Source organism: Strix aluco, chromosome 12 (genome assembly GCF_031877795.1).
Source record: "Strix aluco isolate bStrAlu1 chromosome 12, bStrAlu1.hap1, whole genome shotgun sequence".
NCBI lineage: Eukaryota > Metazoa > Chordata > Aves > Strigiformes > Strigidae > Strix > Strix aluco.
In genome coordinates, this window is record NC_133942.1 from 7,045,855 (window position 1) to 7,064,540 (window position 18,686).

General features: G+C 39.8%; 1 protein-coding gene across 3 annotated transcripts in view; it reads left to right on the forward strand.

Moving 5' to 3' along the window:
- NRG4 (neuregulin 4) overlaps window positions 1-18,686 on the forward strand; it is a 53,338-nt gene that overhangs the window by 16,849 nt on the left and 17,803 nt on the right. For 2 of the 3 annotated variants that reach the window (XR_012624868.1, XM_074837489.1), the window contains exons 2-4: window positions 9,475-9,618; window positions 14,007-14,071; window positions 15,100-15,165. Coding sequence is in view for 2 of the 3 variants with exons in the window: in XM_074837489.1 (XP_074693590.1) it covers window positions 15,156-15,165 (10 nt within the window). In the remaining variant the exon portion in view is untranslated. The remainder of the gene's footprint in view (window positions 1-9,474; window positions 9,619-14,006; window positions 14,072-15,099; window positions 15,166-18,686) is intronic. The other variant, XM_074837490.1, reaches the window with a different exon arrangement.

An 18,686-nucleotide genomic window follows, 5' to 3' on the forward strand; every position in this document is an offset into this window, starting at 1 on the left:
CTGCATTTCCAAATGTATCAAACAAATAACCAATTAGTCTTTGTTTGCTAGCTCACTGTATCCAGTGCTTTCCTATTCAGGCCTTGGCAGGCTACCAGTTACTTTGACTGCAGTCCTGTCCCTTCCCTTCCCCCCAAAAAAGGGAAATGATCTTAGACTGAAAGAAGTTCTTCAAAAGCAACAAGCCTACCTAATCTTCAGACTGAAACAGTGCATTCAGATGGGGTGCAACATCCAGCCACTAAAGGAAAAAGGACCAAGTTTCTTTCCATAGCTCCCAAGTTTCAGAAAAGTACAAGGAAGCTGCTGATGAGCATTTTTAATCAAAAGAGAATGTAATTAAAAAAAAAAAAAAACAAAAAGCACCTTACAACTGGACAGTATGTAGCTCAATAGTCAAAGGCTTCTAAGAGTCTCTGAGCTCCTATTCCTGTCTGTTGAGGGAATCCTTTGCCTGGCACTCCAGGCCTTCCCAGCATTTCAAATAATACCTTCATTTACACATCAAAACTCCTCTACTTTCTGTCAGGATATGAAGCCTGGTACCAGCCTAAAAGCAGCACTTCAGGATAACTGTTATAGTCTCTTGCTTAACTAGAACCATGTTATTTTACCTGCACAACAATTACTTCTTTTTCTACAGCAAAGTAATAGATGAAAATGGTCAGTATCTTTAAACTAAAGATCTTTAGTATCTTTAACTAAATCTAAACTTTTTCTAATGTTAGTCTCAAGTCACTATGGTTATCTGATCCTGACTTCTAAAACCATAGAGAAACTGCCTTATCAGTTATTTCTGTCTCACAAGAAGCATACTACTAAAGGAATCCTTTCCTCATTTTCACATTAGAAAACAATGACGGGAAGCCAAGTTGGTGAAAATATCCATTAATCTAAGCATGTCACAGTTACATCCATCACAGATTTATCCTTCAACAAACTCCTGAATATTTAAGTAATATATTTCAGAAGACTTCAATACAAGTCATACAACACCATGCATTTAAAAAACCCAGCCACTACACACTAACTAGTCTCTGAAGTTCTCTGATTTGGGGGCTAAAAGCAAACCTTCAGGTTTTTCCTGTGCCTTTTTTTTTTTCCTTTTAAATTGGAAAAAAATTCCCCAGAGAACAAGTCTCTCAACAAAGTAGCGCAAGATGCAGCTCAGCAGCGATTTAACAGACCCTACACCAGTTTCAGACAGCAGAGCTGGCTGTCCTCAGTGACGCTACTACTACAGATATTCAGCTATAGATCACCAATAGGTAGGCCACAGCTCTCATGAGACTGTAATAGAAGCCATCAAATATTTCCTTCTCCCAAAACCTACTCAGTATTCTCACTGTCAGCCTAGTTTCACAGCTGTGTACTGAGGGTTGGATTTCCATTTAAAAGTACTGAGAACATATACTAATGCACAGAATATCATTCAAAAACAGTTCATGTGGAGCAAGTCTCAAACTCACATTTTCTTGGAAAACTTACAATGAACTTCTTTCTCATTGTCTGTTTTAGTACAGGACAAAAGCTTTCTAGAAAGCTATCTACAGTATGTTGAATTGACTCTTGCAGGAAAAAAGGCAAAAAAACCCCAATGCTGTGTTAAGAACTTGACTGCACTTTTGTTCAAAACAAAGTAAAAACTTTAAAGAACACAGTGAACATACTCTATCCACTCTCCTCCCCAAAGCCAAAAGTATTCTTACCGGTCTGCAAGCACTTTCGTATCACAGTGTGGTCACTGCAGCACTGTCCTACATAATAAATATGCATGTAACGATCAAAAGTGAGGATCCCTGATCTAAAGAGCAAGGAAGACTGTTTCCGATAAATTACTTGCTTCTGACTCTCCCACTTTCTGGTTTTATAACCACCTCTTCCAGTCTAAAAAAAATAAGGGCTTTTCCATGTGGCTACATGAAAAACAAACTACTGACTGACAAAAAAGACAATGTACAAAAGTTAGCTGTCATACTTACAAAAGAAATTTAATGTAAAATGTACTTTTGGAGGTACTTCTGCAGGTAAAATCTCTGAACATTATAGTATAAATATAGCCTAACTATTTTTTCAGTGGTACACCATTAGATAACTAGAAGAAAGTTAGGTTATTATGATTTCAATATTAGTAATGTGAAATCTGACAACAAAAATATACACATGTTCACACTGCCAAAGGCAATAAGACTTCTCTTTGCCAGTGTTGATCCTTGATACGTAGATAAACAGAAGGATCTGGATATACCCAAAATGCACAAGACCTAAATTAAGAAAGATTCTTAAGTGTCACACTTAATCACTTTAAAAAATAAACTATTAATGAACAATGAATTTAGTATCTGCTATGCATTTAAAGAGACTATGTTGCAAGTTTGTGCTCGGATACAAAAATGTCAACAGAATTTTTAATGACATATATACAGTATTACCTATATAACTAAGGTTTTCCTATGCATCTATCACCATTCACAATGTTCTTGTTAAAATATATTTAGATTGCAAATCCTCTGGGACAGGACTTGTCTTTTATCCATACCTGAACAGTCCACAGCACAATGAAAGTCCCAGTCTTTTTTGCGTTAAATACTAGCATAGTACAAGTATTTTTTTAATGTAGGAGAAGATTGAAAATATTCAGAAAGCACCCTTTGTGTTTGCTCTCTGTGCTTAATTCCCAGTTACAGTTCAGAATAAACACTTCAGCTGTCATTGTATTAACAGTTTTACCTACATAAGAAATTCAAGATGGGGCCAAGTTTGCCTGCATAATGATTTCACAGTAAGTGGCAACCAGATGGACAGCACACCACCATATGCTCCCCTTTGCTGAAAGGTGGAAAAGTGAGCAAATATGAATCAGAAAAAAAGGAAGGAGAGTGGGGAGACGTATCTCTGCAGTATGCCCATTAATTCATGAACACACACTTTCCTATCAGAACCGTACACAAACTTCTCTATTCCTTGTTCCTTAGGATCTGGATTGCAGGGAAGCAAAGGCAACGATTAGGGGGTAGCTAGGGAACAGCTGTTGTCTCCAGCATAGTCCTTGTCAGGCAGGTACATATCTGTGCTACATCCAGCCGTGTTGCATTCCTAAGAAGAGCCATTGTACAAGCATGGCAAAAAAAAACCAGCATCACCATGGCCCTAATAAAGTGAAGGGAAGGGAACAAAGACATCACTCCATAGGGTCAGCCTCTCTGAAGCTGACACTTTCCAATGCAGCATCAAGAGCCGAGAGGCTCAGAAGCTGTGCCCACTCTGCAACCTCCTCTGAATTTCTTTTTGCCCAGAAATAACGTGTCAAAAACTTTTAAGTAAACCTTCATGCTACCTATGTCTTGCATTGCTCTTTCAGTTGGAGCAGACAATCTGGCCATACTATAACGTCTCCAAGGATTACCTGACCTTTTGAGCTAGTCCTAAAAATAACACCTTTCAAAGTTAAACATATCTATTTAATTACACTACTGCTCCCTGCTCAGAAAGACCTTCTTAAGACCAAACAGAAAAAAGAGCATTCAGATTTCTGGAGGTGGCAGCTGCTAACAGAAGAAAAACAGTAAATATGTGCAAGAAAAATCTTTGAGGTTGTTGGGGGTTTTTTTTTTGGACACTTATGCAAGTTAACATGTGAACCTTGACCCATATCTCAATTTCCTGTTAAAAAGTTGCTTTCAAAGCTGTCTAATATTATAATTCCAGATAAGAACATAATTATTTACTAGGTGTGGGTTGTAAAACCCAGGCAGCTATTATATACAGAGAAAAATAACAGTCTGCTTGCTAGCCGAGACATACCACATGCCTCATGTTTACATCCCGAACATTTGTTAACTTTAATTATTACAGACAGGAGCTCTTTGGTTTACTTTAAGAGCTTTCTTTAAATTTGTACCATCAGCTAAATTCACTGGTAGTCCAAATGGTGTACTTTTCTATAAGAAATTGATAGACTCGAACAAAAAGTATTTCAGGCAAAATACTAAAGTAATTCAACAGCAAAAGTCTCACCATCTTCAATAAAATTTGTATTTTTCTATTTTTATATACGAATTTTCATTTTCTATTAGTGGAAAAAGCTGGTAGGCACACTTCAATATCAGACACATAACACTTTCCACTACAAAGACTTTTGCAACTTTTTGAGAAGCTCTGACACTTGCCTCATTTGCAGGCAGACTTTGAAGTTCCCTGGAACAGCAGAGATGTTCTTTGTCTTATGGCAATCCATTCAAGTTAAACTGAACTGATTTCTATGCCTGCTTGCTTTCCTTAATCAAGTATTTGGTGGCCTCAAAAAAAAATGGACATGAACCCCATGTACTCAAGGGCTGGGCAGCTTGCATGTCTGACAGAGGAGTAGCAGCATGCTATGGAGCACTCACAGGTTGCTGAAGCAAAAAAGCGGAGTGGCAGGACAGACAGCAGAAAGGAGGATGAAATAGGTCAGACTTTACCAGTTGTTTCCCTAGACAAAGCGCAGAACCACAAGGTCCTTCCTCATTCACCAAGTAAGAACCTTACCACGTAAGGCAATTACCTGAATTAGAAATCACTACCGAAGGCTCAAATCCCACTTAGGGATTTGTTAAGGTCAACAAGGGAAGTTTATACCTCCATGTAATATTGGTTTTTTTAAAAAAAAAGGTAAAAGCCACAATACTAAGATGTTCCATGTTAGAAACTAATTTGCAGGAAGGCTATTTGGATTGAAAGTTAAACTCTTGAAAATTAGGAAGCATCATATTTAAAACAGCGTATGACTTAAGCCCCATTTGCATTAATCCTCTTCTTAACTGTTAAGATCACATACTACTTTTCCTGCAAATCATCGTCTCATTCAGTTAACAGGGTGGCTCACAACACAGAACTACATCTGCACAGCCCTAAATCAGACAGCTTCTCACTCACAGGTCTGACTTTGTAACCAAAATATTTGAACACACATTTCAAAAATGTAGCTTCATTTGTGTGTAATGCTATAGGTGCACATGGTACACAATACAGTAACTGCCACGAAGAAAGTCTTACAGCTGAAATGTACCAAAGCAACACTGAACCCTAGACAAGATAAAATGAAAGTGAGACAGAGGGAGAACCTCTTCAATCTGAAAACATTATGATTTTGAATGAAGCAAGAAATAAGCCGATATTGCATTTCATAATGCTTAGCTAATGACAAAAGTATCATTAGAAAACCTCCATTGCTACTTGAGTTTACAAGAAGGCCTGTCTTCCATTATATTCATGCAAACCCAGTGATTTCAACAGGATTACATGGATGTAGAGTTCATTGTGACTGTATAACTAAATTAAGAATTAAACCCTAATACATCACTCTCGTCAAACCAAATCCTAAACCCAGCAATTATGTGGCCTGAAACATCACAGAGAAACTGAAGTAAACCTTCCACTGTCTTTCACCCAGCCTCTGTCCCCAGTGTACTATCTATAAATTTGGTAGAAAAAAGCTTTTGATTCACCTTAGGCAGGAGCCTCTAGAGCCAAAGAATGCACAATGGCTAAGTTCTACCCCACAGTGATAACAAACAAACTTTTATTATTTTTCTCTTGAAGATGGAATTTCACCAAGTATGCTCATAACCACCTACACTACTAAAAATACTTCTAAAAGAATTGACAGAGTTTGGAATTTTTTTTCAAGTCAAAAAATCCCAAACTCCCAAACTCCCCATCCCCCCCCCCCCCGATTCCAGACTTACCCCTCACATTATTAAACCTAATGAGAGCATGGCAAACAAGTTTCAGCAGCACACAGTATCAGGCTAGAACCAGCAAGGAGAGGAAAAGGAGGAATCTAATCACGGTCTTCCTCTCACATACCAACTAACAATGAAGATTCTGCAAATAGCACTTAGTTGACACTTTTGATGATAACGCACAAGGCAGAAAGGACTCCAGCTCACTCTGTCAACATTGGTTCTGCAGTGTTTGTAAGGATAAAGTATTTTGTCTGTTAAATAATCCCCCTGTCCAGGAAGCAGATGAGTTGGGCACCACTATACTGACATAACATCCCATTTGTTGAGGTATGCAGACAGTTTTATACTACATAACACAATTCAGTTAATTGTTATTCTATTGCCAGGTAATGCAACTAATTTAAATGAATACTGATGATATATTATAGGTAAATTTTAGTCATGTCAGGATCTTGTAGGGCAATGCAGTTTATCCTCCTAATTTGGATGTAATCACATGCAGTAACACTGAAAGCATGCTCCTGATCATGCTCGAGGTTTTGCTAGTTCTGTCCCTTTGTGCTAAAAGTAATCTGTGATGCAATATTACTGCAGAGTCAGAAACTGCAGCGTATAGACCATCAGAAACGAAACAGCAAGCTGCTAGGTAGCCAGGTTTCAGGGAGTCACCACTGAACCCAAGCTGGAGTAATAGCACAACAGCACCCTAGGGCCAGGAGAGAGGCAGTATAATGAGCTGTACGCACCTTCTACAGAGCGCCTTCAGAACTGAACCACGCATACACCTAACTAACCTTTGGGAACAGACACAGTGATAGCGAAAACAGCTACACTGTGCATTATGTTCTGCATTTATGCTGTCAGTCACAGTCTGAAATTATTTCAGCTGAGTAGCAGGCTTGCACTAGTACTTGCACTGCAAGCTTACACAGCTCACATCTTAATTTTCTTACTGACCTTTTCATAAACTGGTTGGAGTTAAGATCTTCATCTCACCTCCTACTTCAGTTCTGAAGCTAGAATAGCTGATGCGTGCTCTTTTTACACACTCTCTTTGCCCACTGTTGTCTTTAGCGTAGTTACTACCTGCTAACCACATCCACTTTTTGTACAACTTACACTTCTTTCCACCCTTCAGGCAAAAACCCCACCTTGCACTAAACAAAGACAAGTCAATTTTGCGATCCAACGGGTAGCATCAGGACAGAGCTGCAAAAACTCCACTTTGTTCAGAAACATACAGGAATGAGTACGCATATGCATTGCTTCAGGAATGTGGGCTCTTTACCCATAGTCAATGACTGTAAGCACACTCTTCACAGCGTTTAGGAACCATAACACGTTGGAAGCAGTATACACCTGCTTCTTATTCTGCATCCTCTGTAAATGAGGAGTATTCCTTTCCTTCTCTGCCTCACAATACACATCTTGTTCACAAGATCAAGTAACAGCTTTTCCCATACAAGATAATTGCTGCATAACGTTAATCATAATATCTTGTTGCAAAGCACTTATGCGCTACTACTGTATGGTCTAATTTATAATCCTCCTCTAATATGGCCATGCTATTAATAACCCTTTTACAAGTGTCCTGCAGGAACTTGCAGCATCTTCACAGGAACTACCAGAAACAATACTGTTTCACTCAATTCATTCTCAGGTAATAATGTTTTACAGCACATTAAATATACACAGGTTGCTTACCCTTCTTTGTGCAAATTCCAGTAATAAGTCTTGCAAAAAAATACGAGGATTCCTGACAGCCACATCACAAAACAGCAATTTCCAGCTGTATGCCCATAACATGACAGGTGCCCTGTGCTCAGACAAATGAGCCCTCTCTGCTGATTGCATTCACAGCTGTAAAATAGCCCTACATCATTACTCATTTTACTCCTTTTATATACACAATCTTTTGCAGCTGTTACAACGGTGTCAGGTGCATGCGCTATTTAATATAGAGCCCCTACGCTGGTTTGCTCTCAAACCCACATGTAAGAACCAAGAAATTTTGCTGAAGACACATTTAACAGATCCTTTTCCTAACTTCAGCATACTAACAAACGTAGAAACCACGCATGTTCGTGTACTATTTTCCTTCAGTAAAGTTACTGTGATGTGCTATCCTGCTACAGCACATCAATCCTCACAATTTAAAGATTTCACCTCCATAGACGTAACAAAAAAGGCCTAATAAGTTTATTACATTTTTATGGAAGGCATACCAAAAACTCCCTTGTCAGGTGCAGTCTAAACGGATTTCAACTTCAAAAAAGAAACTACTGTTCCTTTTCTTGTTGTGGCTAACAAGGATGCTACTCTAGAACAGAGAGTTTCCAAAAACAGCTGCAGCATCTTATAGATTTATAACACTCAATGAAGAAATTGTTCAAGTGGCCGTATCGCAGAGGTATTACCCGTTAGGCGGGTTTTCACGCAAAATGAGAATAAAAGCGACTTTTACGCTAAGGCATTACTGGGGTTATTTGCATTCGGGAACCGCACGCCAGAAGTTGGCCACCCGCGCCCGTCCTGGGGCTCAGGACCCGCGGGGGACGCCGCCGGGAAGCGGTGGCGGGGGGCTGCGGGGCGGGAGGCGCCCGCCCGCTGCCAGAGACCCCCGCCCCGCGTAACCCCCTGGGCCCCCTCCTCTGAGGGAGCAACGCCGCACCGGCCGCGGCCCCGCGCCACAGGCGGACACGGCCCGAACACACCCCCCACAGCCCCCCCGGCCCGGGCCGCTCCGCCCGCGGCCTGACTGACCCCACGGGAGGGTGCTCCGGTCTCACCGCCCCCCCCGCCCCGCCTCCCCGGCAGGCCGGCCCGCGGCTGGGCGCCCCAAGACCCCCCCCCTCCTCCTCCGGCCCCGCCGCCGGGAAGTTGGCGGAAGGCGGCGCCCGCTGCCAAACTTTCTCCACCGCGGAGGGGCTCCCCGCGCCCCGTCCGCCAGCGCGGCCGCACCAGCGCGGCGCAGGGACCCCGCCGGGCCGCCCTGCCCGCCCCCGGGGGGCTGGCCCGCCGCGGCGGCACGGCGTACGGCGGCGCCGGGAGGCGGAGAGGGGGGTCCCCAGCGCCGCGCACGGCCGCGCCGGGGCACGGCACATACCTGCTGCCCGCGACGCTGGCACCCGCGCAGCGCCGCTCCGCCAACGGCCCGGCGCGCGCCTCGCGCGGAACCGGCAGCGGCGGGAAGGGGGGGGGGGGGGGGGGGGGAGGGGGAATGCCTGCGCGCGAGCCGCGCGCGCCCTCCCTTCCTCCCGGGTCGCCTAGGAAACAGCGGGCCGGCGCTCGGGTCGGTTGGCGGGAGGGACGGGGGGAGGAGGAGGCGGTTTAAAGGGGGCGCGCGCGCGTGCTCGCCCCGCGTCACGTGGGCGCCGCCGACCCAATAGTGGCGGCGAACGGCGGGCGCTGGAGTACTACGGGCTGGGGAAGGTGAGGCGCGAGGGGCGGGGCGGGGCGGGCAGGGGAGGGGCGGCTCCCCCGCCCTCCGCCCCCGGGAGGTCCCCTCACGGCAGGAGCCGCCGTGTCGCCATCGCCGACCCCCGGCACAGGGCGGGCAGGTGGGAGCTCCGGGGTGAGCGGCCGCGGGGTGAGGGGGCCCCAGGGTGAGGGGCCGCTCCAGCCCGGTGGCGGCGGGGGCTGGTTGCTGTCGGGGCGGCCGCCCCGAGAGGCGTGCCGGGGCTTTGACAGAACGTTATTCTTAAAGTTCTGCCTGTTCTTTTTGTGTTTTGTGTTGTTTTTATAGACACCGGGATTACATAACTGCGTTCGGAGAGAGCAACTGCAAGATTACACGATGCAGATTAGAGATTACGTTGATTCAGCAGATTGTCCTATGCATGTCTGAGAAAGATTACACCAGCAGAGTTAAGAATACCCATTTGCCGTGGTAAGCTGTGGTTTAAGTAGAACAAATTAACTCAATACAAAATTAAATGCAAAAAAAAAAAAAAAAAAGGAAGTAAAAAAACCCCAAGGTTAAGAACATCTTTTAAATGGGCAAAATAAAAACAGATTGAAATTCACGTTTTAACAGTTTCCTCCCATATGCTGAGCTGGTGTGGAATAGCTGGCGCTGGCAGCAGCTATTACTGTCTGGATAATGTTTAGCTTAAAAAGTCAAAAATCAGTGTTATGAAGACCAGTTACATTAGCTTCTTGATGACTACTATGTAAACATAAATATCTAAAGTGTTATGATACATATTTTTTAGTATCTCAAAATTATTTAAGTGATATTGGTCTATTTTATTAAATGCCCATGTGCTAAACTGTCTCCTTGTATGCCAGTTTGTAATACAGATTTTTTGAGTTCTGATCTTTGGGTCTGAGATTACTGACATCTGAGAGCTGACATTCTGAGGGACACTATATCTACCACAAGGATATGAATGAAATTAATCATGCAGTGAGAACCTTTTAAGTTGTATTACATTTCAGTTGATTAATTCTTAGAGAGTTTAGGGATGAAATTTGGGAGTAAAGTACCATAGAAGAAATCAGTAAGCACCAGAATGAAAGGATAGCATTGTCAGGTTTCTTTTTCCAATCTTGATAGTGATTATTTTACTGCAAGTGTCTTCTAAAATTTATTAATTCCCCCACATAAGCACCCACAAGCTCGAGACTGGAATCTCTATCTCAAAATTACAAGTATGTAGTATGACTATAGTAGTTACATTTGACAGAAGCCTCAGCTGAAATGTAGCTTTGCCAACTTCTGTATTAATATCTCATACAGTAGAACTGGAGTTTCAGATGGGAATTTGCAATTGGTTGCAAACAACTTATGAAATTTTAGGAATGGAAAGTTTTCCCTTAAATTTAATGTTTTAAATTGTGATTTCAACATCATGACAACAGTTTTACCAGCTGGCTTAGTATATAATCAATCCCAGATACCTCAGTGGATAAAATCAAAATATAAACCTAAATTTTTGCTGTAGGTATGCCTAAAACAAGAGGACTCACTCATTTGTTGTCATTTGAGAAAACTGTAGAGGAGAGAGTTTTGAACAACAGTGTTCAAAAAATTCACCTGTCAATCACAAGCATGTTGAGACTTGTGTGCTATTTGGCATCTGCCCTCGCTTCTGTCTTTTGTTAGAGTTCCTTCACATTGTGGCTATCCCATCTTAAAAGAAACTTTCGGTGTGTAGATTTGAGTTACACCCTGTTCTTATACAAATTTGTTGTAATATCTCGACTTGAATTCTTCCTTATTGAGATCTCCAATTGTTTCAGGCAGTTTGATGGATTTTTTTCTGATGCCTGATGATTTTCTGTGCTAAAATCGGTTATGAGCTTCATATGGGAAGGGTATTAGAAGTTATCATCTAGATAAGAAAATAACCAGACTCCTTTTACCAAGACTTCAGGACAGTTCCTGGCTCTTGGAGAAAATAAGAGGTGTAGACTACTAACTGCTTGATAGATATCAAGGACACATCTCAGGAGGAAATTTATGTTTAATTAGCCGTCTAAGCAGATAGTGCAATTTTTAAATTTTTGCCCCTTCAGTGTTTTCACGACACAAATATTTGAGCTCAGTATTGGGGCAGAATGAGATTTTACCTCTTTTGGATTTTAAAAAAGAATGCCTAATGCAGTAAAATCCCATTCTTGAAGACAGCCGTAAGGTGCAACTTAATCTAAATGAACAAAAAATGTATATTTGAAATAGCCATGTGACTGAAATGATCTTTAATTCGGGAGAGAGTTTATACAGAGATTAATTTTAAGAATGTTTGAATAGCAAAGAGCCATAAACCAAACCCCAAATCATTATTCAGTGCTCTCTTTTTATCTGCTAATGCTCATTAAGACTTCCAGTTATCATCTTCTGGGGATACTGAATCTCATGCATGCTTAGAGTAGTTAGCCATTAAAAGTACAGAAAAATAAGTGGCAATAAGGATTCTGTTTTAAGTATATGGGGAGCAAAGCACACAGGTTCATTTAAAGACAAATCTAATGAGTTGAAAGTACTTGTTCCAGCCAGCCTCCAGTACGGCCAGATATTACCATCTATTTTTGCTAAAGAGCTGAACCCATTGCAGTTTTGTGGCCGAGCGCTCAATTTGCCCAGAAATACACTAGGAGTTCCCAAAAAAGAGAAACCTGTATTTTTTCCCCTAGTGTTTTAGTGCCCAAGAAGCACAAGGGCATATGAATTTTCTTGTGTGGCTCACTTTAATCTGTGGTTTCTCTGCTGCAGACAGTATTTCCATCACATTTGCAGCATTCAGTGTGACACATGCGTACACAGAGTTCATGCTTCATTCAGCAAAGTACTTGACCATGCTTTAACTTAGTGATTTAGGATATGGTTAACTCTAAACACGTGGTTTAAATCCTTTCCTAAACTGAAGCCCTTGTTAACTGATTCAGACTATGAAAATAAAGATGTCCAGGACTTCCAAGTAATTGAAGAGGTTAAAATAGTATCAGTATATATCAGTATACACAGGTGACCTAACTTTAATGTATGAACTGTAATCTTTCAATGTATTGTTAATAGTTTAGATGACAAAGATGTGGGGAAAAGGGTAGAACTGATCAGAAGTTTTTTCAACAAGCTGGCACAGAGCAAAATAGGCTGTATTTTAAATTTCAGATTAAAATACTCTAACTTGATACACAAAGTAGTCTTTCATGATCTCCTGAGATGCATGCAAGATAAACATTTGAGCATTTATAGAGTTGGATTCTTAGTTTCTGTGAGCACAGGCTACAGCTGTGTCTTAAAGGAAGACATTGAGTTTGGAAAGTTTTAGGTAGATGCACGAATGATCTTTTGTGTTTCTAGTACCAGTTCAGTTCACAGATAAATAGAAGCAAGTTAGAATCAAGTTTAGCAACAATTTCTGCTATAGCATTTAATTTTCTTTACAATATATCAGCCTACTTTTCTAATGAGATAGAGAGTCCAAATCATTCTTTTTAGGACACTGATACATACTTTAACTTTTGTTCAGTGTGCATGAACGCCCCAGAGAAAACCATTTACTTATAAATACATGACTACCTAATGATTTACTTTTCAGTCTTAAAAAAAAAAAGCCACAACTGTGAATGCTGTCAGCAACATCTCTTTTGAAAGTGATCTTTAGACCCAAATTGTGATACTTATTATCAGAACTTAAAGAATAGAATTATGCATACACACATACATCCTCTTAGATTGTTTAGGAAGTATTTCCACCCCTTTCCTTCGCCACTCGGTTTCCTTGAATCTGCAGGCAACAAAGTTTAAAAATAAACAATTAGCCCCATAGCCTCTTCAAACTGTCTTGTTCTCTGCAGTTGGCTTATAAACAATTTGTAGTACAGGTAACAATTAGTCCTAGTCCAAACAGCTGATGAGTTGTGTAGCACATTTGTTTAACACACTGATGCAGTAGAAAACTGTCAGCTTCCTCCGAATTTTCTGCTAGATCATTGGATTTAAGCATCTCCTGAAAAAGTTCAGCCTACACTAGTAGCAGCGCGAGCGATAGTGAGATGCATACTGACAGTAAGATGAAGGAAAGGAGATGCAAGATCTCCTTTTCGTAGTAGCAAAATCAAGTTATTTTGTCTGTTCGAGGACCCATATCCTAATTAAATCTGGTAAAGGAGCTAGTCTGAAATTTAGGTTATATATTCTATTTATATTTTCTGTTATGAAAGCTATTGGATATTATACAATTTTGTGGAACATTCTGAAAAAAGGTGGAGTAAATTAAAAAGGACTGCTTGCTCCAATAAAATACAAATTTAAATCAGATTTTTGACTGCTGCAGTAATATTTTTATGATGCAATTTATCTATACTACATTAGGTGAATGTTTTGAATTCAGCAATAAATTGTAGTACCGGTAACCCTAGAAAAATATGCAAGTGATTCTGTGAGCATAACGGGGTGTTACCCTATGTTACCCTATACTTGGCCTCTGTATGCATGTTTGTCTTTGTTGTAACCTCACCCACGTTACACTTTATGTAAATTTGAAGCCTTTTTAACAGCACATACAGAATCCAGATCTTGACTGCTAAAAATAACCATCTCCAGGATGATTTATTTCTTTTAAAGCCAGGATTTTAGTTCTGAAGTGAATCATGTTGGTTCGTTTCTTTGTGCCACGTGCTATGCTAATTGTACTTGGTTGTGTACACAAAGTAAGCAAAGTTGCGTATCTGTGAGACAGCCCAAGAGGACAGCCTTTGGGTGGGGACCTTGCTGTTACAGCCCAGTATCACAGGGAACTGCCATTTCAGATTTTCTTGTATGGACAGGACACTTAAAAGAGCTACAGAAGCCATCTGAGGTCCCATGAAAAACAGAACTGTCTGCTTATACAGTAAGTACTAATGCATTATACCTTTTGAAATGGGCCTCTACAGAAAGTTGCCTTTCTGTTACTAAAAGCTGAAGTATAGGCAATTATTTCTGGTAAAGTTGATAATTTATTTTATTTGATCATTTAATGGGAAAAAGTCTTTCTTCCAATATAGGACAGTTTGCTTAAATATTTACTCTATGTACACTTTAATGTATAATTAAGAAAAAAAGAGCAAACAGTAAAAAATGAGATCTATCATGTTAGGCTTGTTCAGTAACCTATTTAGTAAGGTAAACCTTGACTATACCTTACAAGAAAAAAGAATATAGCAGCATTAGATGGTTATAGACTTGGCATGTCTACAGAACAAGTTTCCCTTTAGCAATGTCAAGTGAAGATTGGTTTCTGTCCAGACAGAGAGTTTCTATTCCTATTTTAAAAATAACTGTACAAGTCTTGACCTTACTGAGTTCTGCTAAATTCACTGCCTATATTACTAATTTCACCTGACTTCCAGACATGAGAAACACTCAGGTGAAACACACACATTCTCTCTGAGAAATTACAAATTGGAAGTTCTTGTTTGTGGAATGCCATAATTCTACCACCAAGATCTTACCTGACTGAATAATTACCAGCCTGAGGACTGGTTCAGTTGTATGCACTGTCTTTCAAGGTACAAACGTCAATTTAATTAGCTAGCCAGAAAAAATAATTTAGATTGCCTCAAACCATCAGGTATTACTATTCTGAATAAGCATGGCAGTTTGCAAAAAGTATTCATTGTTTAAACGTGCTTTAGTGTGAATTTGGTTTTACTCTGTAGACTGCCCTTAGGAGTTCACTGAATTTGACAGTAGACTTGAATGTTTGCCATTAACTGTGAATTAATGGAACTCACATACAGTATAACAGTATATAACTGTGAAAGTGCAACAAATGTCTTACCAGCAACACTGAAAGATGCATTCCAATAGCTATTTCTTCATGGAATAAAAGTTGCTAGGATTAAAAATGACGTGTTAAATTTACATGTTTGTCTTTAGGTGCCGTTTTAGAAGAATAGCCTCTGACCAAGAATAAAAATTGTTGTCGGAATAATATGCGAACAGGTAATTTCCTCCAAGTCTTTACTTGGATGTGTATACATATATAATTAGAATTCATTAAATTTGCATTGATTTCAACAGCTGCCATTGGGATTGTCACGACTGCTCTGTAGGGCTGTCATCACTTCCTAGTCAACAAACTAGAGATCACCAGTCAGTGGTACAAATTCCCTAAGGAGATGTTTGCTTTGACCAATCCTAATATTTCACAGTTCATGATTGATTAGCATACAGTCCAAAGTTGCTTATAAGTGAGGAAGCATGCATCAGCCCCTTTATCTTCTGTCAACATATCCCACTCCTCCCCCTTCCTTTTTTTGTTTTAGCAGACGTCAGGATTAGACAGTCTGTAGTATTTTAGCCTCTGGATTAGGCAAGACAGCCGAGTCAACATGTGGATTATCAAGGCTGGCTCAGTTCTTCGGGGGTTAAGGTGATGTTGAGCCTTTATTTGTTTTTCTTTTCAATAGATAGGACAGTCAGGCCACAAAAGTTTAAATGCAAACAGACAAGATAGTTTAGGGACAGGTTTTCATGCATATCCTTAAACAGAATAATTGAGAATCAGTGCATTTAGAGGCTGCTATTACCCCTGCCAGTTTTGAGTATTCAGCATCTAGCATTACAAAGAACAATCTTGTTTCATTCCTCTTCACTTCTCCTCCCACCAGAACCCGGCTTGTTTTTAAAAGTAACTTTTGTGTGCTATTTCTCTTTATTTAATCTCTCACATAGAAGGATATATCAAAATACGTATATATATATAATGTAGAACATATGTTGATAGAGTTTCTACAGTTGTATTAATTGAAAAGATAAATCTTCTGTATTTTTTTTAATTGCCCATCATCACATCACTTGTTAAACTTTTCTATCTTGATTATGGTAGTCTGAATGTAGTATACATTTGACTTTCAAAGCATACAATTTGCATTTTTAGATTAATATAATGTATTGACTTCCCTAATGAAAAATCGTAACACATTCACCAATGCTAATGTAATTGGGTGTTGGCTTGTACTGAACCCCTTCTGATACTCCAGTATGCTCTTTCCCATCACTCACTATAAATTTAAAGGGATAAACTGTTGCTTTCATACTTTCCTGTCTATAAATACAGAGGTGTAGCTTTCAAATTTGATCCAAACTACTGCATTTCAGTATCGAGTGGTATATGGGATCAAGTACAATAATATATATTTCTGTATTGTAGCAAACCCCACTACTACTAGTAATTACCAACATTTTTTTAGTGTTAGAGCATCCTGAATTGTCTTTTATTCCCCTTCATAATTCTGTCATCTACTTGATACTGTATTGCTCTGGTACTTCCAATAAGTAGTAGCAAAGTATTAATACACAAAATAGAACAAATGAAAAGCACAATTGGATGGAAAATGGGGCACCTGATCTACATGGACACAGAGGTTTCTTCAAATGTCTCATTACTGGTAAAAATTAAGGTTACCATTTTTCCCTTAGCACTGAAAAGAAGTCTAGCTCTAGAAGGAAATAGCCTATAGAGAAATTGTCTGTAATTACAATCAAAAAGGCTTCGAAGGCTTCCTAGGCACTTTTTGTTCTCTCTCTCCACCTCTCTCACTTTTCTCTAATAGGCCTAAGACAGAGTGCCTGAGGTATTTTACCAGAACAAAAATGTCTAGTTGGGCTGCAGAGCTGGTTCTTAATACACAGATCACACCATAACAGTGAGAGAATCATTCTCCCAAATGTTCTGAGACCTGAATGACTTCAGGCATTTAGTTTTCTTCTTCTTCTACCACTATGCCAATGTGAGACAGGCCTATTTCTGCATAAAGATGAAGAAAAGAACGAGAACCATAAGGCATGATTTTAAGGAGGTTAACAAGTTCTCATTAATTCTCATGAGAATTTCTTTGAAGGCTTTCCACAAGCTGTCTGAAGGGATTTTTCTGTGGGGCCTACCTTCTATCGTCTCGCTTTTCCAACAACATTTAACTCCCTAAGATGCTTAATAGAGTTGAGAGCAGGTCAAAGTTGAGAGTTTTGCTTTTTTCCTCTTGATTCTTACAATTGTATAGCTATCCTGATCCACTGTTCATGTATTCAATACCCTCTCTTCATTTAAAGAAGGATGTAGCCTTCAATTTAATTACACTGTCACAGAAGTTCCACTGTTATGTTTGAATAGACAAAAATCATAATTTGTAGTTCTTATTTAAAAACCTCCTTGTTTTTTTCTGTTACCATTCCTATTGCAATTATACTGTTGCCTATGCAAAATAATTTTAAAAGTCTTTTAATAGTGAACTTGCAGTAAATGAATTGTCAAGCACAGAACACTTCAGAGGTAAAATTATAAGTCCATTTAACTTATAACAAAGTAGGACAGAACACACATTTCTGTTATGCCACGTCCTGAGCCAGTGCAGCAAGGTCAAACATGAACAATCTTTCCAGACTTACCTCCCTCCTCCTCCAGCTCCCTAATTTATCTGCACACGTGCAAAAAGGTCCAGTTACCATTTGGATGCTAGCACTCTGATAACATGAACATGAAACTGAATTCCTGTTGAGCTCTGTGGTATAACTGACTTTGTCTTAAAATAATATAAGGACTTTACTCACACTTCTACATCAATATATTGTCGTAGAAATGGAAGAATGTATGAAAAGATGGGAGAGTGGAATTACTAGTGATGGTCTAGTATCACAGGATGCATGATGTTTTTGTTGCACAGAGTTAGAAGTAGCTAAGCTTTTCTGCAACTCTTAGAAAAGTCAGGTTTATTTTATATACAAAGCTGTAGAAGCTTCCTCTAGGGTAGAATCTCTTATGGCCACACTTCTCACTTTTTTCTGCAGGAATAAAGGGGACCCCTAGCTCTTTTTCCTGAAGGACAAACAAGAAAATTAAAATCTTGATTCCTCTTAAACAACACTATATTTTGTATAGAACATGTCTTCTATACATAGATAGTGAGACAGCAGAATTCTTATTTTCAGAACTTCTGGGAGAAGTAACAACAAAAACAACACCTAAAGTGTGAGGTAACACATGATTCTCACGCTTGTGATATCAGAACACTGGTCTATTTTTCTTTTGATTGAAATAGTGTGGTTTCATAAGATTAAAGAAATGTATAAAAACATATATGTATATATATATAAAAATTAGTTACTGATGCATTAAATGTATCATAAATATATGCAGTTCAACTTCCAAATTGAAACTGCTTTCAAAAAGAGTGAAATGGTACAGTTAGATACTCTTTTTAATCATAAAATAGACAACTGCTGCTCTGAGTGCCAACATTAGTATCCTGTATTTGGGGTTTTATTAGAATGCCTACTTGTGTTGAACACACTAACAATTCATGTAAGAAGCCTACTGAGTTAGCCTTTTTGAGATCCGTGGAAATGACACTGTAACAGGCAGTCTTCTACAGAAGTGACACTTCATAGGCTAGCTCCTCTATTGGTTGTTAAGAATTGGGGTGGGAAAACCTGGTGGTGTCCAACTGCGCTATGATTCAGCTCTT